Below are 27,326 nucleotides of genomic sequence, written 5' to 3' on the forward strand. Positions count from 1 at the left end.
GGGGTTGCAGAGAGAATGAACAGAACCTTAGCAGAAAGAGCCAGATGCATGAGATTGAATGCAGGGTTGCCTAAGGTGTTCTAGGCAGAGACAGTTAACACAGCAAGCTTCATTATTAATAGATCTCCATCTTCAGCCATTGATTTCAAGATTCTAAAAGAGGTTTGGTCAGGTAAACCAATTGATTATTCGAGTCTAAAAATCTTTGGTTGTCCAGCTTATGTGCATGTGCAGAGTGGAGAGCGTTCTAAATTGGATTCGAAGTCAAGAAAATGTGTATTTCTTGGTTTTGAAAAAGGTGTTAAAGGCTATAGGCTTTGGGATCCAATCTCAAAGAAAACGGTGACCAGCAGAGATGTCATATTTGATGAAGCCTTTATGTTGAAACAGAATGAAGCAGAGACATGTGATGATAGTCCACAGGAGAAATTAAATTTTGAGGTGGAGCTTGACGAGAATAGTTCACCTAATGATAAGGGTATTGTTGAGATTGATCCACAACAGCAACAAGAAGAGTCTTATTCAATTGCTAAAGGTAGAGAGAAGCGGGTTCACAAAGCACCACAGAGATATGGCTTTGAAGACATGGTTAGTTTTGCTCTCATAACTAGCAGTGGAGATCCATTGTCTTACAGGGATGTAGAAGAGATGGGGTCACTATAGAAGAATAAGACTTGGGAATCCTCTAGTATGTTGACAAAGTTAGTTCCAACAGATAAGTTCAAGAGTTACTTGGACTTGATTGGTGTTTGCAACTTGTGAGCCCTAAAGGGCTAAGGTGGAGGCGATGGAGGAGTTTGCTCGTATAGCTTGATCAATTCAAGCCAAGGTGGAGATTTGTTGATGTGGGCCGTGTGGCTTGAATTGCCAAAGCCCAATTTGGTTTTCTAAATCAAATACAAGTAGTATTAGGAAACCAAATACAACTAGGAATATAATTCCTAGTAATAGCCGGCCTATAATATATATATATATATATATTAGGTTCGGGTTGAATAAAAATACATAGAGAGAATTAGAGTAATTCCAAAAACCCTAGCAGCAGCCGCATAAGAAGAAGAATAGTGTTTTCTTGTCTTGTGGGTGAGAGAGAGTTAGGGTGTATTGGGATTTGGGTTTCTTGAGAGTGTTCTTGTGCACTATTGTATCTCCCTATTTTTATAGTGAAATTTCTTCGTCGTCTCCATGGAGGTAGGCAGTTTGCCGAACCACGTAAATTCTTGTGTTCTTTGTGTGTGCTTGTTATTTGATTTCCGCTTATTTACTGTTATTGATTTGAGTTCTGGGGTGCTATCTGCACAACAAAAGCTTATGCCTTGTGAATAGCCATAAACACAAATGAGGATTGAAGAAGAAAGATAGATAGAAAACCAAAAATGTGAGTATAGAAATGATATTTTTCTTCAATTCTTTCTCAGTAGGTCATGTTAGCATTTTCCATTCCATCAAATTTCATTTAATTTAGCAGAAATGCCTCATAGAGCAAACCACAGGGGAGTAAGTGTCACAAAATAAGGCACATGGTAGCTTCATGTTTTCAGAGTATACCACATGGGTGATTTTTGTTTTCAAAATATGGACATGAAGTTATCTGTGTTATCTATTCTGACTTTTGCAGACCTCCATCACAATACATGGGCAAAGCTGAGAAGCATCAACTTTACAGTGAACTTAGGAGCTGTCTTGACATTGTGGAGCCCATTGATGGAAAACCACTGGAAGAAGTGGTGGGTTTCTGAATCTATTTTTGCATATAATTTAATTTTTCCGTTGATCTTGGCAATATATAAGCTGTTCATATGAGCATTTGTTTTTTAGGTAGAAAGAGTGAAATCTGCCAGTACATCTTTAAGAAGAGTTCTTCTGTCTCCATCCTTTTCTGAATTCTTTTCAGATAATGGGCCAGTTGATATAATGGATGAAGATGCTATTTCAAACCTTTCAGTACCTGTGAAGTTAAATTTGACAGTTTGGGACTTCATTCTGCCTGTAACTCCGTCTCTTCCTGCGGTGTTTGGTGTATCCTATATGTTTTAAATTAAGTATTTGGGAAGTTAAACTTTGCTTTTGTTATACATTGTATTCAAGTCTCACACAAGTCCAGTTAATAAAGGAGATCTAAGCAAACCAATCAGTAAAGTTTTATACAAGGTGGAGTTCAAGCCAAAATAAGACACTAGTCCATTAGAAGCTTGTAAATTAATGGACATGTCTTAATGAAGACAAAAGATTTAATTGAAGTGTTTGCTTGTGCCCTTCAACTATATTTTAGATATCTGATACTGTAATTGGGGATCGTTTTGGTGTTGAACACGGGACTCAAGAGTGGTATGACCGTATGAGGCATTGGACCAACATTTCAAATGGCTTTTGCAATTTTGAATCAGCCCATATTTTTGCAGATGGGGTGACAGCATGCGTGTCTTGACATACACCAGCCCATGTCCAGGTAATTTACTGAATCAAGGCAAAAAATTCCCTTAGGTCATTATTGACAGTATTTCTTATTCAAAACCTGTCCTGTCTTTGTTGTAATCAGAATAGTTTTAGAAAATAGACGTGCTGAATCTTTTGTAATTTTCGTTTTTGTTATTCTAGCCGACCATCCAAAATCAGATGAATATTTTTCAGACCCGGGACTAGCGGCATATGCCGTACCATATAGTAAAGCTGTCTTCTGGTATACAGTCAGTTGTCCATGTTCACGCAACTGTCAGTATATTTTCAATGAAAACTGATGAGTTTCCACCCACTTGTTGATATGCAACAGAAGTGATGCAGCGAAGGATTACTTGCTGAAAGAAATTGAGATATTGAGGACAAAGAATCATTGGAAGAAGGCTTATTTTTACTTGTCGGATGAGGTATGACCACTGTTGTAAAATGACAGCAAAGGAGTGATGTTGGTTGTTATGCCTTGGTAACATATGTAATTTTTGGCCAAAAGATAAACAATTCCTTAGACGATACGCAGTTATTTGTTTTCACAAATGTACAGTGGTGTAGAGATTATTTTCACACTTATTCGCACTTTGACAGAATGCACAATGAAATACTATCATTTTTTTCTTGTTGTATTGCTTTGACTTGTGTTATTGCTTAATCTCAATATTGATGATGGTTCCTGAAGCAATGCCTTTCTCTATGATTTGCTTGATGAGCTGATGTGCCTGCATTAATTTTTGACAGCCTCTAAACTTGGAACAATATGATTCCATTCGTAAAATGGCTAGTGAGATTCATGCTTATGCTCCTGATGCACGTGTTTAAGTACTTACTACTGTGGTATGAATTCCCTTCCTTCTGTTTTAATTACTCATTTTTTTCGCTATGATGTTAGTTGTTTGTTTCTCTCCTGTTATTAAGAACTGTCTCAGCTTTCTTTTAGCCTCCTTGTAGGGAAAAAAAAAAGTCTCTGCTGTATTGTGAAATTGGTTAAACTATTGAGAAGTGATTGACTTTTTGGGACTAAGGCTTGGTTGTTGCAATATCTTCACTGACAAGTTGTCACGGTTTGCCATCTTATTGATAGTTGACCCTATCGATCTGGACTTTTTAAAGAATGGGTGTTACGTTGATTAACGAACAAGATTTATTAATTGTATTTGATTGATCTGAAGATTTCATGTGATATCTATGGCTGCAGGGACCTGATTTTGAAGCCAAAGTGGCAAAGCTTGTTGAGCTAGGGTTTGGAAGGAAGCAGTCATACAAATTGAAATTAACATTTATTTGAAGATCAGGCAGCAGGGTTTCTTTTTGGGGGTTGAAGTTAACATCTATTTTTAGACTTCAATTTTTGTGGAATAATGTTTGGTTTAGTAATTTAATTGCAAATTAACAAATTGAAATTTGTGTACTTGATACTGATAGCATTCCTTTAAAGCTATTTTGAACCTTGAAATTGGTGGTGTAACTTGCAATTCAAATGAGAGAAAGTAAACAAATTTCAAATTTGAGCTTTTAGACTTGGTGTGGTTATCTTTAGTCTATAATTTCATTATTTTTTCCTTGCAATATATGCCTTTTTAGATTGAGCGCAGATAGAAGTAAGGCTTTTATTATTATTATTATTTGGTGGTAATTTGTGAAAATATGATCTATGAATGATGAACCTAGATTTATCTTTATGCCTGATACTGAATATTAGGTTGTTAATAAGTACATGTTCTAAAAATGGATAAGTACAAATACATAGAAATATAATATTTTAAATGAAGAAATTTGCTTAAAGAATAAAGATGGGGTGATCCTTATTGATGAAAAGATGAGGAAAAATTGCTTGAAATGGTTCAGTTATGTTCAAAAGAGTAATTAATGCACAAATGAAAAAGAGTAGGTATGTTCATTTACCACCTCCACCCAGCTGCTTTCCTATTCAAAAAAAAAACCATGGCCATAGGATCAGACCATGGCTCCTAGGTAATTAAAAGCTGTCAAAGTGGTCCAAGAACTCGAAGCATTATTACAAATTTTACAATATTTTTTAAAATTATATAATAAAATATGATCCCTGTAGTTTCAATCATCTAATTAAGATGAAGTAGAATTATTTCCTCTTTTGTAATTAACTAGCCGGTATCCAGTGCAATGCGCGGTGTATTTTGATAAATTTTGTAAGAAATAATTTGTCTTATTGATTTTATGAATACTATTATTGATAGATTTTGTAATAAATTATTTATGTCTTATTGATTTTATGAATATTATTATTGTTAGTCACAGTTAATCTATGAAACTTTACACTAAAACTAAATTTAAACTAAATACATTGGGGGAAAATTCTTCTAATTCGTGCAATCAAGAAATGTCACCAAATCACACGGTTCACATTGTCACCTACAAATTTTAACTGAACTAAAAGCAGGCAAAAACAAATCCTTACCAAGTATATGCATCATACGAAATATCCAAAATATAGATCAGCACATAATATGAAAAAATAAGCCTAAATACTAAATGCTACATAAGTGAAAACGCATACATAAAATTTAAACAAAATATTTTAAAAGAACATAATATTTTGAAAATTAACGTACCTCTCAAAAAGAAAACCAAAACTATTTTGAGAAAAATTATGGAAGTTTAATTTCTATGTCCAATGAAAATGAGGATTTATATTGGACAAATGTGGAGACAAATAATATTTACCTAATGTGAATATTTGTTTGAATTGGTACAGGGTATTCATTACACATTACATTGATGAAATTGTAAAAAGGAAAAAAATTTTGTTATTTATAGAGTTCTGAAATTAGTTCTCAAATTGGAAAAAAAAAAAATATATATATATATATATATATATATATATTCCAGTAGAACTTGAGTATCTAATACTCGATTTCATGGAAATCGAGTCTCTGAAACTCAATTTCCTTAAATGGAAATCAAGTTTTAAATACTCGATTTCTACTGGGAATTTTTTTTTTTTTTTTTTGCAGCTACTCCTGCAGTAGTAAACCAGAATTAGTTTTCCCTTCCCCTGCAGCAGTAAACTAGATCCAGAACACATCACATGGGCAGTAAACAACTAGATACAAGCATATGATAGTGGTCAAAGGGAGAGTACATCAGATGCAAACAACCGGATTAAAACAGTTACTATTCATGGGCATTATAGTTGCCCTCTTAACACACAAAAGCAGTTGGAATACTAGCTATCATCGCTTCAAAGGAGGGCCCTGTGGTTGAACTTGCCAAAGTAGTAGCTACTAATGCCAAAGTAATATCATTGCTAGCATTATAGGCAAAAGCTGCACAACACAACTAATGTAACGAGTACAATGGATAGCAAATAGTTCAATTACAACAACATTCAGCAATAAACAAAATAACAACTAAGTCAATACAACATAGTCTACATAGTCGCCTAGCACTTGTCCATATTGATACAACATAGTCTACATAGTCGCCTAGCACTTGTCCATACAGAAGAGAACCACAAGTCCCACGTACAATGCCATTCCAAAATCGAGTCGCTGCTCACCTGACAAACATTGTTGTACGGTCGTTAGTTCCTAAATGCAAAGAACAAAAACCAAATGAAATTCTGAGCATATTATATAAAAACAGTGACAGCACTTGCCTAGTTTGTAGCACTACCACTTGTCGAAGCCCCATGGGAACCACTTGTCAAAGCCCCACGGGAATTGGGACATCTTCTGCGGTTATGCCCCTCTTTATGACACACTCCGCATTGCTGCCTCGGTTGAATCGCCCTCAAGTCTGGATCTTCCCTCTAACTTCCCGGTTCTCGCCGTACCCCATCCATTTCATTCCTTATTCTTGACTTCACAGGATGACCTTTGCCCCGCAACAGCTTTGGGTTAGGCACCCACCGTGGTCCGCGAACGTCCCTCTACAATGACTCTGACTTTGGCACCACAAATTGATGTGTATATGTGTGAATGGCGTTCTCCAAACCATAACATGGGTCAATATAGCTGGTGGCATTGAGGTGCAGACCTTGAAGAACTTTAATTGCATATGAACAAGAGATCTTAATGTTTTGCCACTTTCTACAACCACATGTTCTAGCAAATACGCGTACGTCATGACTGTGGTTTCCCCCTCCACCTCTATGGTCGTTGTACGGGGTAACCACTTGATATACACCAAGTTCATGATTAAAATTCCTCAGAGTGTGTCCTGAAATTTTCTGCTCATTTTTGATATAGATCTCGATTGCATAATCACTCCACACCTTAAGTACCCCATTAAAGCACTCAGAGATATTGGTTGTCATTGCCCCGTAATGTCTTCCACCATCATGTGTCTGGGTCCATTTGTCCAAATCCGAACTCATTAGATATGTGTATGGCATATAGTGTGTAATATTGGGATCATCAGGTTCTACACCCCTCAGTGCATTAATCTCGACGTCCTTAATGGTTTGCATTATGGACTCAAATTTAGCTTCATGAGTCGCATATCCAGCTTTCAAGGCCAATGCCTTTAGAGTCGGGTCATCAAAGTGTGTTGAAGTTGCTAGCAACATGTCAAAGGCAATATCGGTGAAATACCTGTGGGCTTCCATCATCTTGTCTAGGCCACTCTGCAATGACACATTTGATATCTTTATGTCGGTCAGAAATAATGCAAATGCCCTCGTCAGGTATCACATGCCCTATCGAACTCTTGAGACACTCTAAAAACCATCCCCAACTAGGCCCTGACTCCTTGTCCACAATAGCAAAGGCGAGAGGCAAAACCTTTTGGTACGCATCGGTTGCCATTGCAATCATCAACACCCCTCAATATTTACCATACAAATGAGTCTCATCAATACTGATCACTAGCCCGCAATATCTGAATGCAGCAATGCATGGAGCGAATGCCCAAAATACATAGCGTAGTAATGTAGTACCATCTATGCCCCTAAGTATGGTGTAATAGTTGTATTGGGTACCCGAATCTTGATCCAAAAATGCCAACAACAACTTTCGCAACCTTTGGTAAGACTCCTCCCAATCCCCATGTATCTTAGCAATTGCCTTTTGTTTTGCATTTCATACCTTATAGTAAGAAAGCTCATGCATATACTTAATATGTATGATCTCCCATAGCTCATGAATACGAGCAGTGTGATTTTGTCGCAATTTTCCCACAATTTCTGATGCAACAAAATTAGAATCCATCATTTTACTGTTTATTCGCAAGCCAAAGGGTATACAACTGTGTGGACCCACGTAAGACGTGACCATCCACAGACCATTAAGTTTAGACTTCTTGAATGCCCCAACATACCACTTGCAGTTGGTGTCAATGCATGCGGCACACAATTTAGTTTTGGTCGACCTTCGGATAATAAAATTTCTATTATCATTTGCTGTGTATATTATCAATGCACGCTTCACCGCCTCTTTATTTACAAAAGTCAACCCTTTACTAAAATGCATCCCATTTTCCTAAGTAAAAATAAATGGTATCTGAAAACGTGAAGGATCAACCATATTTTCCCAAGTATTTGCGCAGAATGACTCGCTAGGAAGTGTGTAGGCAGTGGTCATATTTGTATCATACTGGATGCCAATATCATCGTCTTCATCACCTTCATCATGGTACTCCATATTTTTCTCTTCAAAATTGGGAACGAGTTCATGGTCATCCACGTCCCTCTCAAAGTCGCCTCGCTCAATTCTCTCTTCGTACTCATCCATATCATCAATATTTTCACCATTATTCGCAGCATGATCTTCGACTTCGTCTTCCTCCCCTAAATGTGTCTCTTAAGGTTAGAGTGTTTCACCAGTATTGGCAGCATGATCTTAAGATGGGAGCGCATAACTTCCCATTGTACAGCCTCCCATTGTAGTGCATCCATAATCTAGGGTTGTAAATTGTAAAGATGTAGTTGTTTGTTGCACCTCATCAGTATCAACTTCTACAAGCAGCTCCGAACTTATGTACAACTCAGCAGCATTTACTTGGGGCATTTTATGGATCCTATTAAACATGATCTTTACATGTTTGTCTTCTTTGATCGCCATGTACTCGTAATTTATCCATTCATGAAGGACTTCTTGTGGGTAACGATAAATAATCTTTATGTCATAACAAGCAGGGTTCAAATTCAATCCTTCCATTATTTTCTTCTTCAAATCATTTAACGTCTTGGTCTTACGGCATATCATCATGTAGTAGCATTCGATACCCGGCCCTTTAAATGGGAATCCGTTAATCTCTCCAGGATTGTCAAGGGGTCCACCGTAGTATACATTTATATCAATATTCTTCAGAAATTGTGAACCTATTAGAGTCAAGTATAATAATATGTTAGTGACATATTTTTATCTCTTTCATTTAACATCAATTGCAAAACCTATTCTATCTACTCAAAGTTCAAAAATTACAACTTGTCACCCCACATTTGCATATACTCAGCCCACATCACGTACAAACACACAATCATTATCATTTCATACTCAAAGAAAAAAAATCTAAAGACAAAACTCACCCCCATTACAAAATTTCAAATCAGCTCTAACAAAAATATAAATAAAAATATCAAACCAAACAACAATACAATCATTAAAAACCTAACAATACAAATATACCAAGAATACATCTTAAATATATCAATCATTATTTCATACTCAAGCAAAAAAAAATCAAAGACAAATATCAAACCAAACAACAAAAGAAATTCATGATACATACCCATGATAAAAACCTAACAATCCTCAATGATTTTCAAACTAAAGCAAAAAAAAAAAAAAAAAAAAAAAAAAAAAAAAAAAAAGCAAACAACAAAAGAAATTCATGATACATACCCATGATAAAAACCTAACAATACTCAATGATTTTCATACTCAAGCAAAAAATAAAAACTAAAGAAAAAAATCAAACCACACAACAAAATAAATTCATGATACATACCATTGATAAATTTATAAACTACATTTTCTGTTATTTTATTTTATTCTCAACTAAATAAATGTGTTTTTCATCCATCTATTTTTTGTCATCTTTTTAATATTTTTCATCCTTTAACCAAATAGAGCCTTAGGGAGAAAATTTGATATTTTTAAAAAGTCTTAATAATACTTAGTATTAGCTAGCCTAAATCTTAGGGTCGTTTGTGTGTTTTATCCTAGATTTATTGTTAGATTAAGGTTCATGACTTGCAAGTTGCAACATTGTGGGTAATTAATTAAATTTTGTGGCTTGCAATATTGTGGAAGCATAAAACATCACCTTTGGCACCAATCGTTTCTTTTTCCTTCCGCGATTCTTTTTAATTATTATTTGGGAAAAAGGCATTGCTTTGACGAAAACCTCTAGTAGTTTTTTTTTTTTTTTTTTTTTTGGTTAAATAGAAACCTCTAGTAGTAATTTATATGCATTGGTTGTCTCAAAAAAATAAATAAATAAAATTTACAAACGACATTGGTTTTATAGTTTTTTTCATTTAACATTTTGTGACTAAATCAAGTATTGACAAACAATTCGAAAATTAACAACAACAACGAAAGACTTAGTCCCAAAAAATAAAAAATAAAAAAATAAACTCTACCAAGAAATTTATTTTATTACAAACTTATTATTTGAACTCAACAGCCAAAACTTACCAATTAATAAGAGAGGAAAAAACTAAAAAGAATATAGATATAAATATATATATATATATATATATATTTTTTTTTTTTTTTTTTTTACAATGCGGATAGTTTGTTGTTCTTAACAATTATTTTTTAGAACCCAACGTTTAAGTAGTTATTTAATACTTTTTTGCAAGGGGCAGCTCTTATTTTTTGGAGGGGCCAACTATCAATTTTAAGGTCTAGTGTCTAAAAAATTTGCAAAATATATATACCTTATAAAGTTCTTTTAAAAATTTTGGCTAAGTGTAGCTCCGCCCCTATAGAAAGGATATTAACGATGAGGTGAACAATTTTGAGGACAATGTTTTATCAAGGCCAACAACAATTCAAGAAACAACATAATTTTTTACCTTAAGATTTTCAACCAGTTCCATGATGACAAGTTGACAACAACTCCATATTCAAGCCATATCAATGTCAAGATACATGTATAACTCAATTGAAAAGGATTCTAACTTGTTATTAAAAGAAGGGGTGGGGGAGAAAAGAAAAGGAGGAAATTAATTATTTTCAAATAAATTAACATCTAAGAAGTATGTTTTTGGTAACAACTGCCATATAAAAATTGTGTATGTGTTTGTTATGAATTGTGCCGTTCTTTCTAGCACCCAAGTATGGATCTCTCTCTCATATTCAAATTTTGGTTTTTGGAATTTTTGTGAATTTGATTAGTATTTCTTGAAATCTTGCGCCAAGATATGGCTCATTTAGAAGTTATGAGTTCCAATAATTAAAAATATGTTTTGTGTATTGGTTTACTTAGTAAGTGTGATGGTAAAGTGCAATTGGTGGATCTGGTTCATGGATGAAGTGCATACTAGGAATAGTATGAATAATGTTGATCTCAATGTACTGTGGACACAATTGAAGTAAATAGTTGTATGACTATAAAGCAAACAAAGGAGCATGCTTGCTAAGTTTTCTTTGTAAACTCATCTACCAGGGGCTCAACTTCCCATTTCATTACTCATGGCAACATTTGATATTTTTAGCAGATCAATCCCATTTTCATTACTCATGGCAACATTTGATATTTCTACTACAACAACATTTCTGATGGGAACCAATACATAATGGAGCTAAAAAGTTTTTATGGCAAAACCAAAATGAAGCAATTACATCACCAAATACAATCAATGATTATAATAATTTCATACTCAAGCAAAAAAAAAAATTATAGACAAATATCAAAACCAAACAACAAATAACCAACTAGAGAGTGAGACCCTTACCTGACATGAGGATGTGCAATGTGAGTGCTGGGATTGTATGAGAGTGAGAGGGGAGGGAAGAATTGATTAAGTGTTGGGATTGTATGAGAGAGAGGGAGTGCACATGTGAAAGTGTATTTCAGTCAGCCCCGAGAGACCCAGTAAAAAAAAATCAGATCTATAGGGACCCAAACATGATCAGCCACGTGTCCTACATTCTGACCACAATTTAAAAATCGAGTTTTCTGAGGCTCGGTTTCAAATTCTACGTGGAATATTAGACCACAGGAATCGAGCTTTTGAGGCTCAATATGAAAATCGAGTCTATAAGACTCGATTTCCACGTGGAAAAGGTTCCACGTCAGGTTGCCTCAAAACATAAAAGTCGAGCCTCAGAGGCTCGGTTTATAAGCCCAAAGTCGAGCCTTTTAGGCTCGAGATGCTACTAAGTTATATAGTTTAAAAAGTTGGCCTACTAACTAGATAGTTAGGAAAACTAAATTAGTTACCCAAATTCCCCGTACACGAACTTAAAACTTAAGAAGCTACAGACTAAAAGAGGCTATAGTAACTAAAGAAATAAACAACGAACTCAGAACTGAAAGAAAAAAATAATAATAATAAAAAATAAAAAAATTTCTCTGCGATGAGAGTCTTCTGCCGGTGTAGGAGACTGATGTCTGATGGCGGCGCGAAGGAGGCGCAGACAGTGGCGGGTGGCTGCTTGTCTCGGATCTTGGCAGCTGCAGTGGCTCGTCAATCTCAGCAGCGGCAGTTGCTCTTTGATCTCAACAGTGGTGGGTCGACAATGGGTTTCGACGGCTGGGTCTTGCAGCGATAAGGGTTAATTTGTGGGTACCAGCGGCTGGTGGCTGATAGGCTTACATGGGTCACCTTCTTCTTCTTCTTCTTCTTCTTCTTCTTTTTTTTTTTTTTTTTTTTTTTTTTTTTTTTGGTGTGGGTCGACAATGGGTTTCGGTGGCTGGGTCTTGCGGCGGTGAGGGTTAATTTGTGGCTACCGGTGGGTGGTGGCTAATGGGCTTACCGTGGGTCACCTTCTTCTTCTTCTTTTTCTTCTTTTTTTTTTTTTTTTTTTTGGTTTGGGTTTGTGGGTGAGGGTTCTGTGATCAGAGGCGGGCACGGATATTGGTCACCGACTTGGGAGGCATCACTGGCTTCTCTGTTGCCTTGGGGATGAAAAACTCATGTGGGGCTGCGGGGTATACACGGATTGCTGGGGCTGGTTTGGGCTTGTTCAAGATCTCATGGGGCAAAAACTTGAAAGGTAGTGTCATATTTGGCTGGCTGGCTCTTTTGATGGTTTTGCTTTCTATTGGTTGTCTACGGTTGTGTTGTATGGACTGGAAGTTTGCTCTGATACCAAAACTGACGTAGGACAACCACACTAACAATAGAACAAAAGATAAACCCTAGGAGTCAGCACCTAAGGGCTGCTTGGAGTCAGCACCAAGCAAACTGGAGTCGGCACTAGTGAAAGAAAACACACATTTTTTTAATAATTCTCAAAACTGTCTTACAATAATCCCAAAAAGTTGTTTAAATAGCCAACAATAAAAATGCATAAAGAAACCCTAAAGGAACCCTAATTATTAAATGTTTGGGCTTGCTTAGTCTCAAGCCCAATAACTAATAGGTTCCATCCATAAGGCCACAGGTTGGGCCGTCTTCTTTTTGCTTTTCCTCCTATATGTGTGTGTAATTGGGGGCTTGTACCTCGTGTCCGCACCACTTGATACATTCATGTCTCTGCAAATGGAAATTAACATTAGCAATCAAGAAGAACATGAAGTGAAACAACGAAAAAACATGATAAAGTTAATCAAGAAAAACTAACCATGAGACACCATTCGCCAACAACAAGTTTCTTGACTTGATGCAAACTCTCAAAAAGTTCTCTCACAATGTTTTCACAAGCCTTAAAAAGATCCTCCTCCTCCTCTTCACTTACTAAGTCAATCTGTATTTCAAAATCAACCTTAACCTCAACCAATGCCGACACGTCCTTTATCTGACACTTCCTCATATAAAAAAAATACCCTATAATTTCCAAAGACTTGATCTTTCGAGCAACAATTTCCAATTCCAACGGAAAGTACCAATCTAAGCCTGAATAATAAGAATCTATCACCAATTTTTTCAAACTCTCGGACACTATATCCAGCTGATAAAAATCATAACAATCATGCAATTCCAAGGAATCAAGTCTAGGACTACCCAATAACACTTCATTTATCACATCGTCGGTCAAGGACGTGAACCCAAAATACAAGTGCTTGAGTGAACTCCAACCTATTAACCCATTAGGCTCAATTATGCAGTTACCAAAATCCAATTTAGAAACAAACTCATTGGCGTGGAGATGCTGCGGCAATGTGTATTCTACAGGTGTGCAACTAGCAGCTGATAAACATAGACTTAGTTGGTCTACCTTGGCAGTTGTGGCGAAACAAAGCCAAAGATTGACGCAAGGCTTTAGCTCTAGCCTGTAGGCCCTGTACTCGAATTCTAGGGAGAAATTTGTGAGTTTGGGAGCCCTGTGTAGGAGCAGGGCATCATCCACGGCAGTGGCAAAAGCAGCCGCATTTTCATAGGAAGTATCTGTGAAACTGCGTGAGGGAACAGAGGTCCAAAGATAGGCCCATCTTTTGGATAAAACGCCTGTTTTGATAGCATCTTTAATGGGAAAAGAGGATAGTATAGTGAGGAGGATGGAGTCAGGTAAGGTGCTGATTCGATTTTCTTCTAAGATGGATGCATGTTTGAGGCGTTTGGTTCCATGATCATGGGAAGCTGTCTTCTCTGGAAGGTGAGCTTCTTTCACCATCGATAGAACCATAGCTTCTTTTAGTTCTTAGTTCTTGCTGAGATTATCAGATTATGTGGTGCTTTCCTTTATATTTCTCTTCCATGCAAAAAGAATGACTCTTTGTTTACTAAACAGACATAAATTAAAAGATAATGAATTTTTGTTCTTTTTGGTTCATGCTTTCAAGACTTTTCCTCTTTTTTCCCACAAAATTAAATAATGAGCAGGTATATTTAAATGAACCAAAATAAGAGATTTATTTCCAAGTTTAATTCCTTTTCTTCAAAGTTCAAACAATCAAAACAAGCGCATTCGTACTTCTCTTTTGTTTCAGACCAGATAATCAAATACTCAAAAGCAAGTTTGTATTCAAGTGATGTTTGTGGCCTGGAGGATCAAGTTCTAAAGACTTCAGCATGCTTGATTCAAATCTGGATATGTGCAAAGCAATTGATATAGATCTTATCAATGATGCTAGTAATGGTACAAAACTAAAATTTTACTAAGTCTTACATATTATGTAGTTGGTGTAGCAATAAGATCACATTAATTGTCATATCAATTTATAAACATTTTACCAAGTAAAGTCTTCAAAAAATAAAAAATTAAGAACAGAAGGAAATTAGGAATGACTGACAATGTCATTCAAAATTCAAAATTGCAAAGTGATTAAAACCAAATTAAAAATTTGATAAGCAACAAAACCACTTTCATTGACCATGAATACGTCTAAAGGTATGCTTAATAACACTAAGAAAACATAAGTACATGACAACAGAAGCTAAAGCAAATTCATAGTACAATTTTAGTGCTTTGAACCTCTAACCTCATAACTACTGTGTATTTATGAGAATCTGCTGGTTTAAGAGGATGGAATAACTTAAAATGATTTTACTAATATGGGAACATAATCACTGCATGAGGAGAGGATCTAGGGAAGCTTAACAACTTTTGAGCCACTGTAGAAATACAGGTAGCATACCCTTCTCATTTTGCATAACCTGAGGTTTAGTGATAACCATCTTCTCCATCACCTTTGCATTCTTAAGTAGAAATTGTACCACTGAAAAGTGTTGAAATGGGCCGTGTGTATGACTTTAATTGCCAAGCCCAAGTCAACGTAAATAGAATCCTAGTTGTAAAAGGAATGCTCCAGCCGACTTTGACATATATATATATATATATATTAGGTTTTTGAAAAGAAAAATGTGTAGCCATGAGATTAAAAGAGAGAAATCCTAATTAACCTAGTGAGCAGCCACATGAGAGAAAATAGAGAAAAGAGAGGCAGCCAGCTTCTATTCTTATTTTTTCTGTGAGAGAGTGCTAGGGTGTAATTGGGATTTGGATTTCTTGAGAGTGTTCTTGTGCACTATTGTATTTTCCCTGATAATAGTGAAATCCCTGCAACTCCGTGGACGTAGGCAAATTGCCAAACCACGTAAATATTGTCTTGTGCGTGTGATTATTTTCTTTGACGTGTGTTTTCTCTATTTGTTTTGTTTCTCACAGGTTAGGAATTTTTGGTTAAATTCCCTACAACTGGTATCAGAGCCTAGGGTTAGGTTTGAGTGGGAGCAATGGCAGAGGAAGCAGGAAAGGCGTCTGGAATAGAAAAGTTTGATGGCACAAACTTCGCGTATTGGAGGATGCAGATTGAAGATTATCTATATGGGAGGAAATTGCATCTGCCTCTTTTAGGTACAAAACCTGAGGCTATGAAGGCTGAGGAATGGGCTCTTCTTGATAGACAGGTACTAGGAGTTATCAGGTTAACTCTATCTAGGTCTGTTGCACACAATGTTGTAAAGGAGAAGACCACAGCAGATCTGATGAAGGCTTTGTCTGGTATGTATGAAAAGCCGTCAGCAAACAATAAAGTGCACTTGATGAAGAAACTGTTCAATCTGAAGATGGCAGAGAATGCATCAGTAGCACAACATCTGAATGAATTTAACACTATCACAAATCAATTGTCGTCTGTAGAAATTGATTTTGATGATGAGATCTGTGCACTGATCGTTTTGGCTTCTTTGCCAAACAGTTGGGAGGCAATGAGGATGGCAGTAAGTAATTCTACAGGAAAGGAAAAACTCAAGTACAATGATATACGAGATTTAATTCTGGCTGAGGAGATTCGCAGAAGAGATGCAGGTGAATCCTCAAGATCTGGTTCTGCCCTAAACCTTGAGACAAGAGGCAGAGGTAATAACAAAAATTCAAATCGAGGCAGATCAAAATCCAGAAATTCTAATCGGAACAGAAGTAAATCTAGATCAGGCCAACAAGTACAATGCTGGAATTGTGGGAAAACAGGTCACTTTAGGAATCAATGTAAAAGTCCTAAGAAAAAGAATGAAGATGATTCTGCTAATGCTGTAACAGAAGAGGTACAGGATGCATTACTTCTTGCAGTAGACAGTCCACTTGATGATTGGGTTTTGGATTCAGGAGCTTCGTTTCATACCACTCCACACCGAGAAATCATACAGAATTATGTTGCAGGTGATTTTGGTAAGGTGTATTTAGCTGATGGTTCAGCCTTGGATGTTGTGGGTATGGGAGATGTTCGAATATTATTGCCCAATGGGTCTGTTTGGTTACTGGAGAAGATTCGACATATTCCTGACCTGAGGAGGAATCTGATTTCTGTTGGACAACTTGATGATGAAGGACATGCAATACTATTTGTTGGTGGTACTTGGAAGGTTACAAAGGGAGCTAGGGTATTGGCTCGTGGAAAGAAGACTGGTACTCTGTACATGACCTCAAGTCCAAGAGACACAATTGCAGTTGCTGATGCAAGTATTGATACAAGCCTATGGCACCGCAGACTTGGTCATATGAGTGAGAAAGGGATGAAGATGCTGCTGTCAAAAGGAAAACTACCAGAATTGAAGTCCATTGATTTTGACATGTGTGAAAGTTGCATCTTAGGAAAACAGAAAAATGTGAGCTTCTTGAAAACTGGCAGGACACCGAAGGCTGAAAAATTGGAGTTAGTACACACTGATTTGTGGGGGCCTTCTCCGATTGCATCCCTTGGAGGTTCAAGGTACTACATCACTTTTATTGATGACTCAAGCAGAAAGGTATGGGTTTATTTTCTGAAAAATAAATCTGATGTATTTGAAACCTTTAAGAAGTGGAAGACCATGGTTGAGACAGAAACAGGTTTAAAAGTAAAATGTTTGAGGTCAGATAATGGAGGAGAGTACATAGATGGAGGGTTCAGTGAGTATTGTGCTGCACAGGGAATTAGGATGGAGAAGACCATTCCTGGGACACCATAGCAGAATGGTGTGGCTGAGCGCATGAACATAACTCTCAATGAGCGTGCTAGGAGTATGAGGTTGCATGCTGGACTACCAAAAACTTTTTGGGCTGATGCTGTTAGCACTGCAGCTTACCTGATAAACCGAGGACCTTCAGTTCCCATGGAGTTCAGACTTCCTGAGGAGGTTTGGAGCGGTAAAGAGGTAAAGTTTTCACACTTAAAAGTTTTTTGTTGTGTTTCTTATGTTCATATTGATTCTGATGCTCGTAGTAAACTTGATGCAAAGTCTAAAATATGTTTTTTCATTGGCTATGGTGATGAGAAATTTGACTATAGGTTTTGGGATGAACAAAACAGGAAAATCATCAGAAGTAGAAATGTGATATTTAATGAACAGGTTATGTACAAGGACAGGTCAACTGTAGTGTCAGATGTTACAGAGATGGATCAAAAGAAATCTGAGTTTGTCAACTTAGATGAATTGACTGAAGGTACTGTCCAGAAAAAGGGTGAAGAAGATAAGGAGAATGTAAATTCACAGGTAGATCTGAGTACACCTGTAGCTGAAGTCCGCAGATCTTCCAGGAACATTAAACCTCCACAGCGTTATTCACCCACTTTAAATTATCTCCTGTTGACTGATGGTGGTGAGCCAGAGTGTTATGATGAAGCCTTGCAAGATGAAAACTCAAGCAAGTGGGAGTTAGCCATGAAGGATGAGATGGATTCCTTGTTGGGGAATCAAACATGGGAACTGACTGAATTGCCAGTAGGAAAGAAGGCTTTGCACAACAAGTGGGTATACAGAATAAAGAATGAGCATGATGGTAGCAAACGTTACAAGGCCAGATTAGTTGTTAAAGGATTCCAGCAGAAGGAAGGCATTGACTACACAGAGATATTTTCTCCAGTTGTGAAGATGTCAACAATCAGACTAGTACTGGGAATGGTGGCTGCAGAAAACTTACATCTTGAGCAGTTAGATGTGAAGACAGCATTCCTTCATGGTGACTTGGAGGAAGATCTTTACATGATTCAGCCAGAAGGGTTCATTGCTCAAGGACAAGAGAATTTAGTTTGCAAACTAAGAAAGAGCTTGTATGGCCTAAAACAAGCTCCTAGACAGTGGTACAAGAAATTTGACAGTTTTATGCACAGAATTGGGTTCAAGAGATGTGAAGCTGATCACTGTTGCTATGTTAAGTTTTTTGACAATTCTTACATCATATTACTGTTGTATGTGGATGATATGCTTATTGCAGGGTCTAGCATTGAAGAGATTAATAATCTGAAGAAGCAATTGTCCAAACAGTTTGCAATGAAGGATTTGGGAGCTGCAAAGCAAATCCTTGGTATGAGAATCATTAGAGACAAGGCTAATGGTACATTGAAGCTTTCACAGTCAGAGTATGTGAAGAAAGTTCTCAGCAGGTTCAACATGAATGAAGCTAAACCAGTGAGTACACCCTTGGGTAGTCATTTCAAACTAAGCAAAGAACAATCACCGAAGACAGAAGAAGAAAGGGACCATATGAGCAAGGTGCCCTATGCCTCAGCTATTGGCAGCTGGATGTATGCTATGGTGTGTACAAGGCCAGACATTGCACATGCAGTGGGAGTTGTGAGCAGATTCATGAGTAGGCCTGGAAAGCAGCATTGGGAGGCAGTCAAGTGGATTCTGAGATATCTGAAGGGTTCATCAGATACATGTCTTTGCTTCACAGGTGCAAGTTTGCAAACACAGGGTTATGTAGATGCTGATTTTGCTGGTGATATTGATAGTAGAAAGAGTACTACTGGGTTTGTTTTTACTCTGGGTGGTACAGCTATATCATGGGCTTCAAATCTACAGAAGATTGTTACTTTGTCTAGTACAGAAGCTGAGTATGTTGCAGCAACTGAAGCTGGAAAGGAGATGATTTGGCTACATGGTTTCTTAGATGAATTGGGTAAGAAGCAGGAGGTGGGCATTCTACACAGTGACAGTCAGAGTGCAATCTTTCTTGCCAAGAATTCGGCTTTTCATTCAAAGTCGAAGCACATACAGACAAAATACCACTTTATCCGTTATCTTGTTGAAGATAAGCTGGTAATACTTGAGAAAATTTGTGGATCTAAGAACCCGGCAGACATGTTGACTAAGGGTGTCACTATTGAGAAGTTGAAGCTATGCGCAGCTTCAATTGGTCTTCTAGCTTGAGGACAGGAGGACGAGTTGCAAGGATGAGGGATTGTGTTATGGAGGATTGTGGCTGATGTTTGCAGCTTGTGAGCCCTTAAGGGCTAAGGTGGAGCTGATGGAGGAGTTTGCTCGTGTAGCTTGATCAATTCAAGTCAAGGTGGAGATTTGTTGAAATGGGCCGTGTGTATGACTTTAATTGCCAAGCCCAAGTCAACATAAATAGAATCCTAGTTGTAAAAGGAATGCTCCAGCCGACTTTGACATATATATATATATATATATATATATTAGGTTTTTGAAAAGAAAAATGTGTAGCCGTGAGATTAAAAGAGAGAAATCCTAATTAACCTAGTGAGCAGCCACATGAGAGAAAATAGAGAAAAGAGAGGCAGCCAGCTTCTATTCTTATTTTTTCTGTGAGAGAGTGCTAGGGTGTAATTGGGATTTGGGTTTCTTGAGAGTGTTCTTGTGCACTATTGTATTTTCCCTGATAATAGTGAAATCCCTGCAACTCCGTGGACGTAGGCAAATTGCCGAACCACGTAAATATTGTCTTGTGCGTGTGATTATTTTCTTTGACATGTGTTTTCTCTATTTGTTTTGTTTCTCACAGGTTAGGAATTTTTGGTTAAATTCCCTACAAAAAGAATACTGCCTTTATGTGGAACAAACTTTCTCCAAAACCAAAAATTTTGGTAGTCTTGAGGCATAGCAACAAAAACTTGAAATAAATCTCCTTTGATTTCCAATGACTCATGTCATCATAATTGCAATAATGGAGGTATTGCCTTTCTAGAAACTGCAGAATAAAATTACATTAGCCCATTTGAAGTTCAGTTTTAGATTATTGATACTTTGTCATGCTGTTATAGAGTTGACGTAGGAAGGGACCAAAGCCAAATCAGATTTGGAATTCCTGAGTCAGCTTTGAACAACTTGGATTTTGAGGATTTAGGGTTAGGTTTTGGTGTAAAAAATGTAGGAAAAGTAAAATTATAGGGTTTCTAATGGGTAAAGGAATAGTAGGATTTGGGGATGCAACAAAGGGGAAAAACTAATATTTGGGTTGCTGTCCTAGGGATATGAACAGTAACTCGAGAACATTATTTTGCCACTTAAGGAGGTATTTGGGGCTATTTGATGGGGTTTTGAAGTTTTAAAGTTAAGGGTTTAAATGGTGACAAATCAATCTGTGTTTGCTAGGTTTCAAGTTGCTCAAAATTTAAAGATGAAACTTGTAGGCATCACATCAAGAAAAAAATTGTATCACACAAACTTCAAACAAGCTATCCATAGCTTCTAAAATTTAAAAAACTTCTTGTATAGTATAGAAAGCATTACACCCATGTAAATAGATGAATAAGACAGTAATACCTATGCCTTGTGGAACAAGAACAATTACGATGAAGCCCAAACTAAATAAATAAACTCAAATAAAACCAAAATAAGACCCAATGAACAATTAGCATAGCCCATGTCCAAAACTAGAAAATTAAATAATTACCCAACACTTAAAAATAAATAAAAAATTAAATTCAAGTGAAATTGGCTTGTCATTGCATGCCTGGGCTAGGAGTTCTAGATAGTAACTTTGCAATGAACGACCTCTTATTCAAACAAACCAATTTCCAAAAATCTACTACTGCTGTCATTGTTGTAAATGAGAAGGTTTTGAGTAAACAGTCCATGAAATGACCACTTCAAAAAAAGATGATAATCAACAATTACCTCTTTATGTCAAGAAATTAAAGGGGGCCCAAACTCCTCAAGGGAATCATTTTGACACCATAAATAGTTAGACACATTGATCTAAAGAAAAAGATAATAATTAGGAGTAATCCTTCATTAAAGCTCCTTTGATATGACATTCGGGGAATTGGTCCCAGAAAAACATACCTCTAACTTTATGTTGTAGAAGGATATGTCAATAACTAATGTCTCCACATAAGGCGAACTTTGAAGAAGCCTTGCTATGCCATGGATGTCCCATTTCTTCATGCTTGTTTTCATTGTTAAACATTTACACTTTAACAATGGAGAAGGCAGTTGCTTCAGTGACATAATAGATAGAACCTAGATCCATTAGAGCAAGAATCAAAGCACAATAAGGTAAAGTGAATGTAAGCACAAATAACACAACCATTTGCCCTAGGTAAAATACATCACCAGTTAACACTTTAGCTAACATGTTTTACAGAATACTAATTTACATAAATGTTAATATATCCCATATGCAGACAATGAAAAAAGAAAAAAAAAGAGGCCATTTTGGAAAACCAATACCTTGATTTAGAGTTAACAGATTATAACGATGAATCATTATTTGGCAGAAAAACAAGTGCCCTACCCCTTATCATACAACCAAAAGCAGGTGTCTATAACTCACTAGTTCAACTCATGAAATTGAAACGATAATATTATGTCCTTACAATGTGGATTAAAATCAAAATGTTCAGGAGAAAAAGTCCAGCTCACAATAGAGTATCATCATTTTCCAATACTCTTATAAATCACAAAATAATTTTTCCTTTGGGTAATAATATAAATTTGGTAAATATGGTCTTCTTATGATATAATTTGTCCAATAATATTAGTCCTTTAATAATTGCTTCCTTTGTATTCCTCTTGACTGCTTCGTGCCTTTTTGCATAAAGTAGTCTTTTTTTCAATAGAAATATTTCTTACTTATCAAAATAAAAATAAAAGAATACACCCTATAATTTTTGATTGACTACAAAATGATTAAAACCTCAATTTTTTTTTTCTCCAATGAACTCAAGCTCAACCAGCACCTCCTCCCCATGCAAGGGTTGGATGGAACGTGAGGTTACAGGTGCAAGACCCATTGGGTGCATGTATAACTTACCTATAACTTCTCACTAAAGACTATGTTTGGATGAGCTTATTTTGTTAAAAAATAATTTGTGTAAAAGCACAACAGTACCTGTGAAGTTCTAAAAAGTTGTGACTTGTGAGAATAAGGTGGGCTTCAAGTTAAAAATAAACATACCCAAAATCTACAAATCAGCCTCAAAGAGAAAAGATATTGGGTTCATGTGTAAATACTGTAGTAAATGAAAAAGAAAACTAGATGTTGTGCAGTATTCTATATGCAGGGATTAGCCAAACAATGAGAGCACCAACAATGAAAAGCAATAATCTTGATACATTATAATGTCTCTGCAAATAACAAACAAAAGAAAAACATAATTTTGTATATGACAAACAAAAGAAAAACCAACCATGAGGTAACATCTGCCAACAGTAGAAGCTGTGCATTATTCTATATGCTGGGATTAGTCAAACAATAACTTTCAACAATAAAAAGCTACAATATTTGATACATTCATGTCTGTGCAAATGGGAATCAACATTAGTAATGAATAAAAACATGAAGTTTTGCATACAACAATTTGGGAGATATCAAGTAAAACCAACCATGAGACACCATTTGCCAACAGTAAGTTCCCTAACATGATGCAGACTCTCAAGAAGTTCTCTCACAGTTTGTTCATACACCTTATAAGCACTTTCTTGATCCTCCTCTTTAACTTCACAATTGAAATCAAGCTTAGCCTCAACCAACGACGATACATCCTTAATCCGACACTTCTTCATCAAAATACCTGATTTTTGGAGCCACAATATCTAATTCGAACACGGGGTCGGGGCTTCTTCCCACTGAAGTACGCATAAAATAGCTGTGTATAACCAATTTTCTCAGACTCTCGGACACTAAATCCAACCGATTGACCCGACAACAATTATCCAGTTCCAAGTATTCGAGTCTAGGACTACCCATTACCACTTTCTTTATCGCAACTTCACACAACGCAGTGAACCCAATAGTCAAGCGCGTGAGTGAACTCAAATTTACTACCCCATTAGGCTTAATTTTGCAGAAATAAAAAACCAATTCAGAAACAAACTCATTGGTGTAGAGATGCGGAGGCAATGGGTACGCCTCAGAACCCGAAAAATCAGTAGAAGTTAAGAGTATACTGAGTTGGTCTACCTTGGCAGTTGTGGCGAAACGAAACCAGAGATCGAGACAAGGCTTTAAGTGTGTCTCGTAGTTGAACAGGACAAAGAAATTTCTGAGCTTCGGAGCTCTGTGTAGGAGCAGGGTATGATCTACGGCACTGGTGAAATCGTCGATGCATTGGAAGGAACCGTCTTCGAAACTGAGAGAGGGAACGGAGGTCCAAAGATAGGACCATCTTTTGGATAAAACGCCGGTTTTGATAGAGTCTTTGGTGGGCAAGAAGCAGAGGATGCTGAGGAGGATGGAGTCTGGTAAGGTGCTGATTCGATCTTCTTCTAAGATTGGTGCATGTTTGCGACGCTTGGTTCGATGATCATCGCTTGATTCTTTCTTCTTCTTCTTGTTCTTCAGAAATCGGGTTTCTGTCAGTGTTGGAAGTTGGGCCTCTTTCAGTTTCACCATCGATTGAACCATGGCTTTGGCTTTCTTCCTTCATTTTCAGATGTGAGAGGTTTTGTGCATAATAGATGTGAACAGTGATTCAAAATAGTAAGTTAGGAACGGATTGAAAGATTTAAGAAAAGTAACATAAAACTCGAGATTCACATTAGGACTCGAGTCTTTAAGATTCGAGTTTCATGCAAAAAAAATTTTCACCTATAGTGGCGTTTTTTATGCCTTACAATGACGTTTTAAATACCTATAGCGGTGTTTTTCTGCAAAAAATATTTGTATAAGTACCAGGTTTGGAACTCGAGTTTTATCTTAGAACTCGAGTTTAAAATACTCGAGATGCTAGTTTTTAATATTGTTTTGAAATGTGACAATTAACTAAATTTGTTAATATTTATTGTCATTTAGAAAAAAAATTCGAGCTTCTTTATTCTATTGAATCTATTCTTCTTTAGATTGGGATTCTTTTTCTTAGGGTGACGTTTAACAGGTGTCCTTACACTATTGCATTTGTAATTTTGTACCTCTAGCTCTCGTACTACGAATTTTTAGATCATTAAATATTTAATATTGTAGAGAGGGAAAAATTCTTCTAAGATTGGTTAATATTTTGTAATTTATTTAATTTAAATTATTTGACCGTTGGCCTAAGACACCTAAGTAGGGGGTGTAAATGGGTGAGCGGTTTTTTCAATCCAACCCAATCCAACTCATCTGGATAAATTTTTTTTTTTTTTTTTTTTTTTTGGAGAACCTAGGTAAGGTTGGACCCATGAGTTGAACAATTTTTTTTTTAATTAGTTGAGTAATAGAACAACACTAATACAAATAAGAGAAAATTTATATCCTAAAAAACCTTAGCATAGCACCAAACCAACACAAATTATTTTATTAGAGTTTCAAATTTAGTAATATATCATATAATTCTATCCCAATTCAGTTGATAAACAAAAGAGTAAATAATAAAATTATATAATATACCTATAAAAAAGTATATAATATATTTTTTAAAATATATATTAGATATAAGTAGATAGGGTCGGGTTTGACAAATTTGTGAATCTATTGACCTACCTCGTTCCTAACCCACCATAACAAAATAAATAAATAAATAACAATCAAATCCAACCCACCAACGATTTTGGCAGATCAACAGATTCGTTGTACATCCCTACATCATGTTGTGGAACACAATCACAATGAGTATGAGCAAAATGCCATTTCCAGCCAATGTGTATGGTAGTTTTGTGAATTTGACTGATAATCCTTGGCAGTAGTTTTTTCTTTTATATTCTAAAAGTGATGCAAATAGGTTAAAGGAGAATATGGTATTTTTAATATTTTATGTTGTTTTCTCTTTCCTAGTGGAATTAGAATTTATTTGCTTTTTCAACTTGAGTTAATATCCTTTTCCTAGTTTAATTAGGATTTTATTTATCTTCCTTTTCATAATTAAATTGTTTTTCTTTTTTCCAAGTAGAAGTATGTTTATTATTTATTTTCCTAAAACATGCAAGAGAAATCTTACTCCTATAAATACTCTTTATACAAAAGTGGATTATTATTATGTGGTTATTAACAAAAAGTTTTTTCTATATTAGTATGTGTGTGTATATATATACAATTTATATTTTTTAAACAAGTTTTTAATATATATTTTCTCTTTTGTAGCTCACATTATTTATTGAGTCATTAAGGTTTAGTTTTGCTTCACATTTAGCTTAAAGTACGTAAATTCCTGTTCTAGACTTGTAGGTGCACATCTATTTGGGCATATAATTGAACTCATTTCATTTCTACTGAAAAAAATTATTTAAAAAAAAAATTGAACTCATAAAATTTCTTCTTGAAATTTCAAATTTTGGAGTATGTTAAAATTTGGGTTCTACTTAATTGCGTAAGTACTTATGCCTAAAAAACCTAAATATTTGATAAAACGCCTAAAAAAGATATGTCTTATAAGCTCAATTTTTAATTTTTGTCTTTTATGTTTTAAAATCTCACATTTTTTATTTTACTATTTTTTACTTTTTCAAAGTATAAGTATACTTTAATACATTTTCAACAAAAACTTAAATAAATTATCAAGAAATTCAATGATTATTGTAGGATATATATCATGTAATGTAACACAATCATCGATGGATATGCACAAAATGTGAGGATGGCTTTTCATTACTTTTTTTTTTTTTTTTTTGTTGGTAATAAGAGCATCAGTATTCAGTCTCTCAAATGCCATATGTTGGTATATTCTAGTATAAAAGCACCAAAAGTACCTGTTATATATTATTTTAGGACAAAACTTAAGTACAATATCGTAGGTGATGTTCCTAAGATTCCCCTCTTAAAATTCAATCATGTGGCTACTTAACTAAAAAATACACCTTTATCTCATTAGGAAAAATCCACATGGAATAATTTTAAAAGGAAGACTTAAGGAACAGCACCTAAGTACTATACTTAATTGCCCATTATTTTATTACCCAAATCCTCTTCTTCTTTTTCTCTCTCCTCAAAGTCTCTCATCCTCTCTCTTGCCAAAGCTCAACGTCAAGCCTCTCTCTCTTCTCCATTGCTTCAGGTCTCTCTTATGACCTCTATTGCTTCTCTCTCTTGGCTAAACAAAAATCTCTCTCTAGTAGTGGGTCTGGGGCTAGATTTGTGTATGTGGATCGATGTGGTAGGTGTGGTTCGGTGTATATGGATCGAGCTAAGGATTTGTCGTCGTATGTGGTGGGTGTGGATCGGGCTGAGGACTTACTGTCGTATGTGGATTAGTGTGGGTCATGGTGGGTCTGGGGTTAAGGATTGTGGTGGATCAGTGTGGTGGGCCATGGGTCATGGTGGCATGGTGGGTTAGGGCTAAGTTCGGTTGTGGCTCTTGTGTTTGGTGGGTTTGCTTAGTGGCTCTAGTATGTTTGCTTGGTGGTTTCAGTGGTGGCACTGTGATGTGGTGGGTGGTGGTTGGGTTGTTGATGGTTGGGTTGAATTTCTATGCTAGGTTTGTTTGCGATTTGGGAAGAGTTTATGTTTTGGGGTTTTTAGGTCTTCACGGTGGTGATTGGAGGTGATGAGTAGTTGAGAGAGAGAGAGAGAGAGAAAGAGAGATAGAAATTAGAGAGAAATCTATTTTATTGTGTAAATATATTATTTTAATGTGTTGTATTAGAAAATAAAAGTTGGGATGTTGAGTATGTTATAAAATATTATGGTATAATAAATAAAGTAGTTTTTGAAATGGTAAAGTAGAATAGTTTGAAGAAAGCAGATGCTAATGCTCTAAGGGAT

The 27,326-nt window shown here is 36.0% G+C and overlaps 1 protein-coding gene and 1 long non-coding RNA gene across 2 annotated transcripts; one reads left to right on the top strand and one right to left on the bottom strand.

The window, feature by feature from the left end:
• Positions 1 to 2,336: 2,336 nt before the first annotated feature.
• Positions 2,337 to 2,843, top strand: LOC126729196 (uncharacterized). Its single transcript, XR_007656535.1, has 3 exons — positions 2,337 to 2,449; positions 2,599 to 2,680; positions 2,771 to 2,843. It is a non-coding gene; the product is annotated as an uncharacterized LOC126729196 (long non-coding RNA).
• A 19,844-nt stretch (positions 2,844 to 22,687) lies between these two features.
• On the bottom strand, positions 22,688 to 24,059 carry LOC126728848 (F-box protein At5g03100-like). Its single transcript, XM_050434609.1, has 3 exons — positions 23,327 to 24,059; positions 23,039 to 23,226; positions 22,688 to 22,780 (listed from the first exon to the last, which is right to left on the bottom strand). Exons 1-3 carry the CDS (start codon positions 24,057 to 24,059, stop codon positions 22,688 to 22,690), a joined length of 1,014 nt encoding a protein of 337 aa, XP_050290566.1.
• Between the last annotated feature and the right edge of the window lie 3,267 nt (positions 24,060 to 27,326).

Source organism: Quercus robur, chromosome 5 (genome assembly GCF_932294415.1).
Source record: "Quercus robur chromosome 5, dhQueRobu3.1, whole genome shotgun sequence".
Classification (NCBI taxonomy): Eukaryota; Viridiplantae; Streptophyta; class Magnoliopsida; order Fagales; family Fagaceae; genus Quercus; species Quercus robur.

What these genes read in the sequence shown, in the direction of transcription:
- LOC126728848 (XM_050434609.1), bottom strand. Translation starts at nt 24,059, where the DNA reads ATGGTTCAATCGATGGTGAAACTGAAAGAGGCCCAACTTCCAACACTG. An exon ending in GTTGGATTTAGTGTCCGAGA is followed by an intron (nt 23,227 to 23,326) that starts GTCTGAGAAAAT and finishes TCCAAAAATCAG; the next exon opens with GTATTTTGATGAAGAAGTGT. An exon ending in TTGGCAAATGGTGTCTCATG is followed by an intron (nt 22,781 to 23,038) that starts GTTGGTTTTACT and finishes TGTTATTTGCAG; the next exon opens with AGACATTATAATGTATCAAG.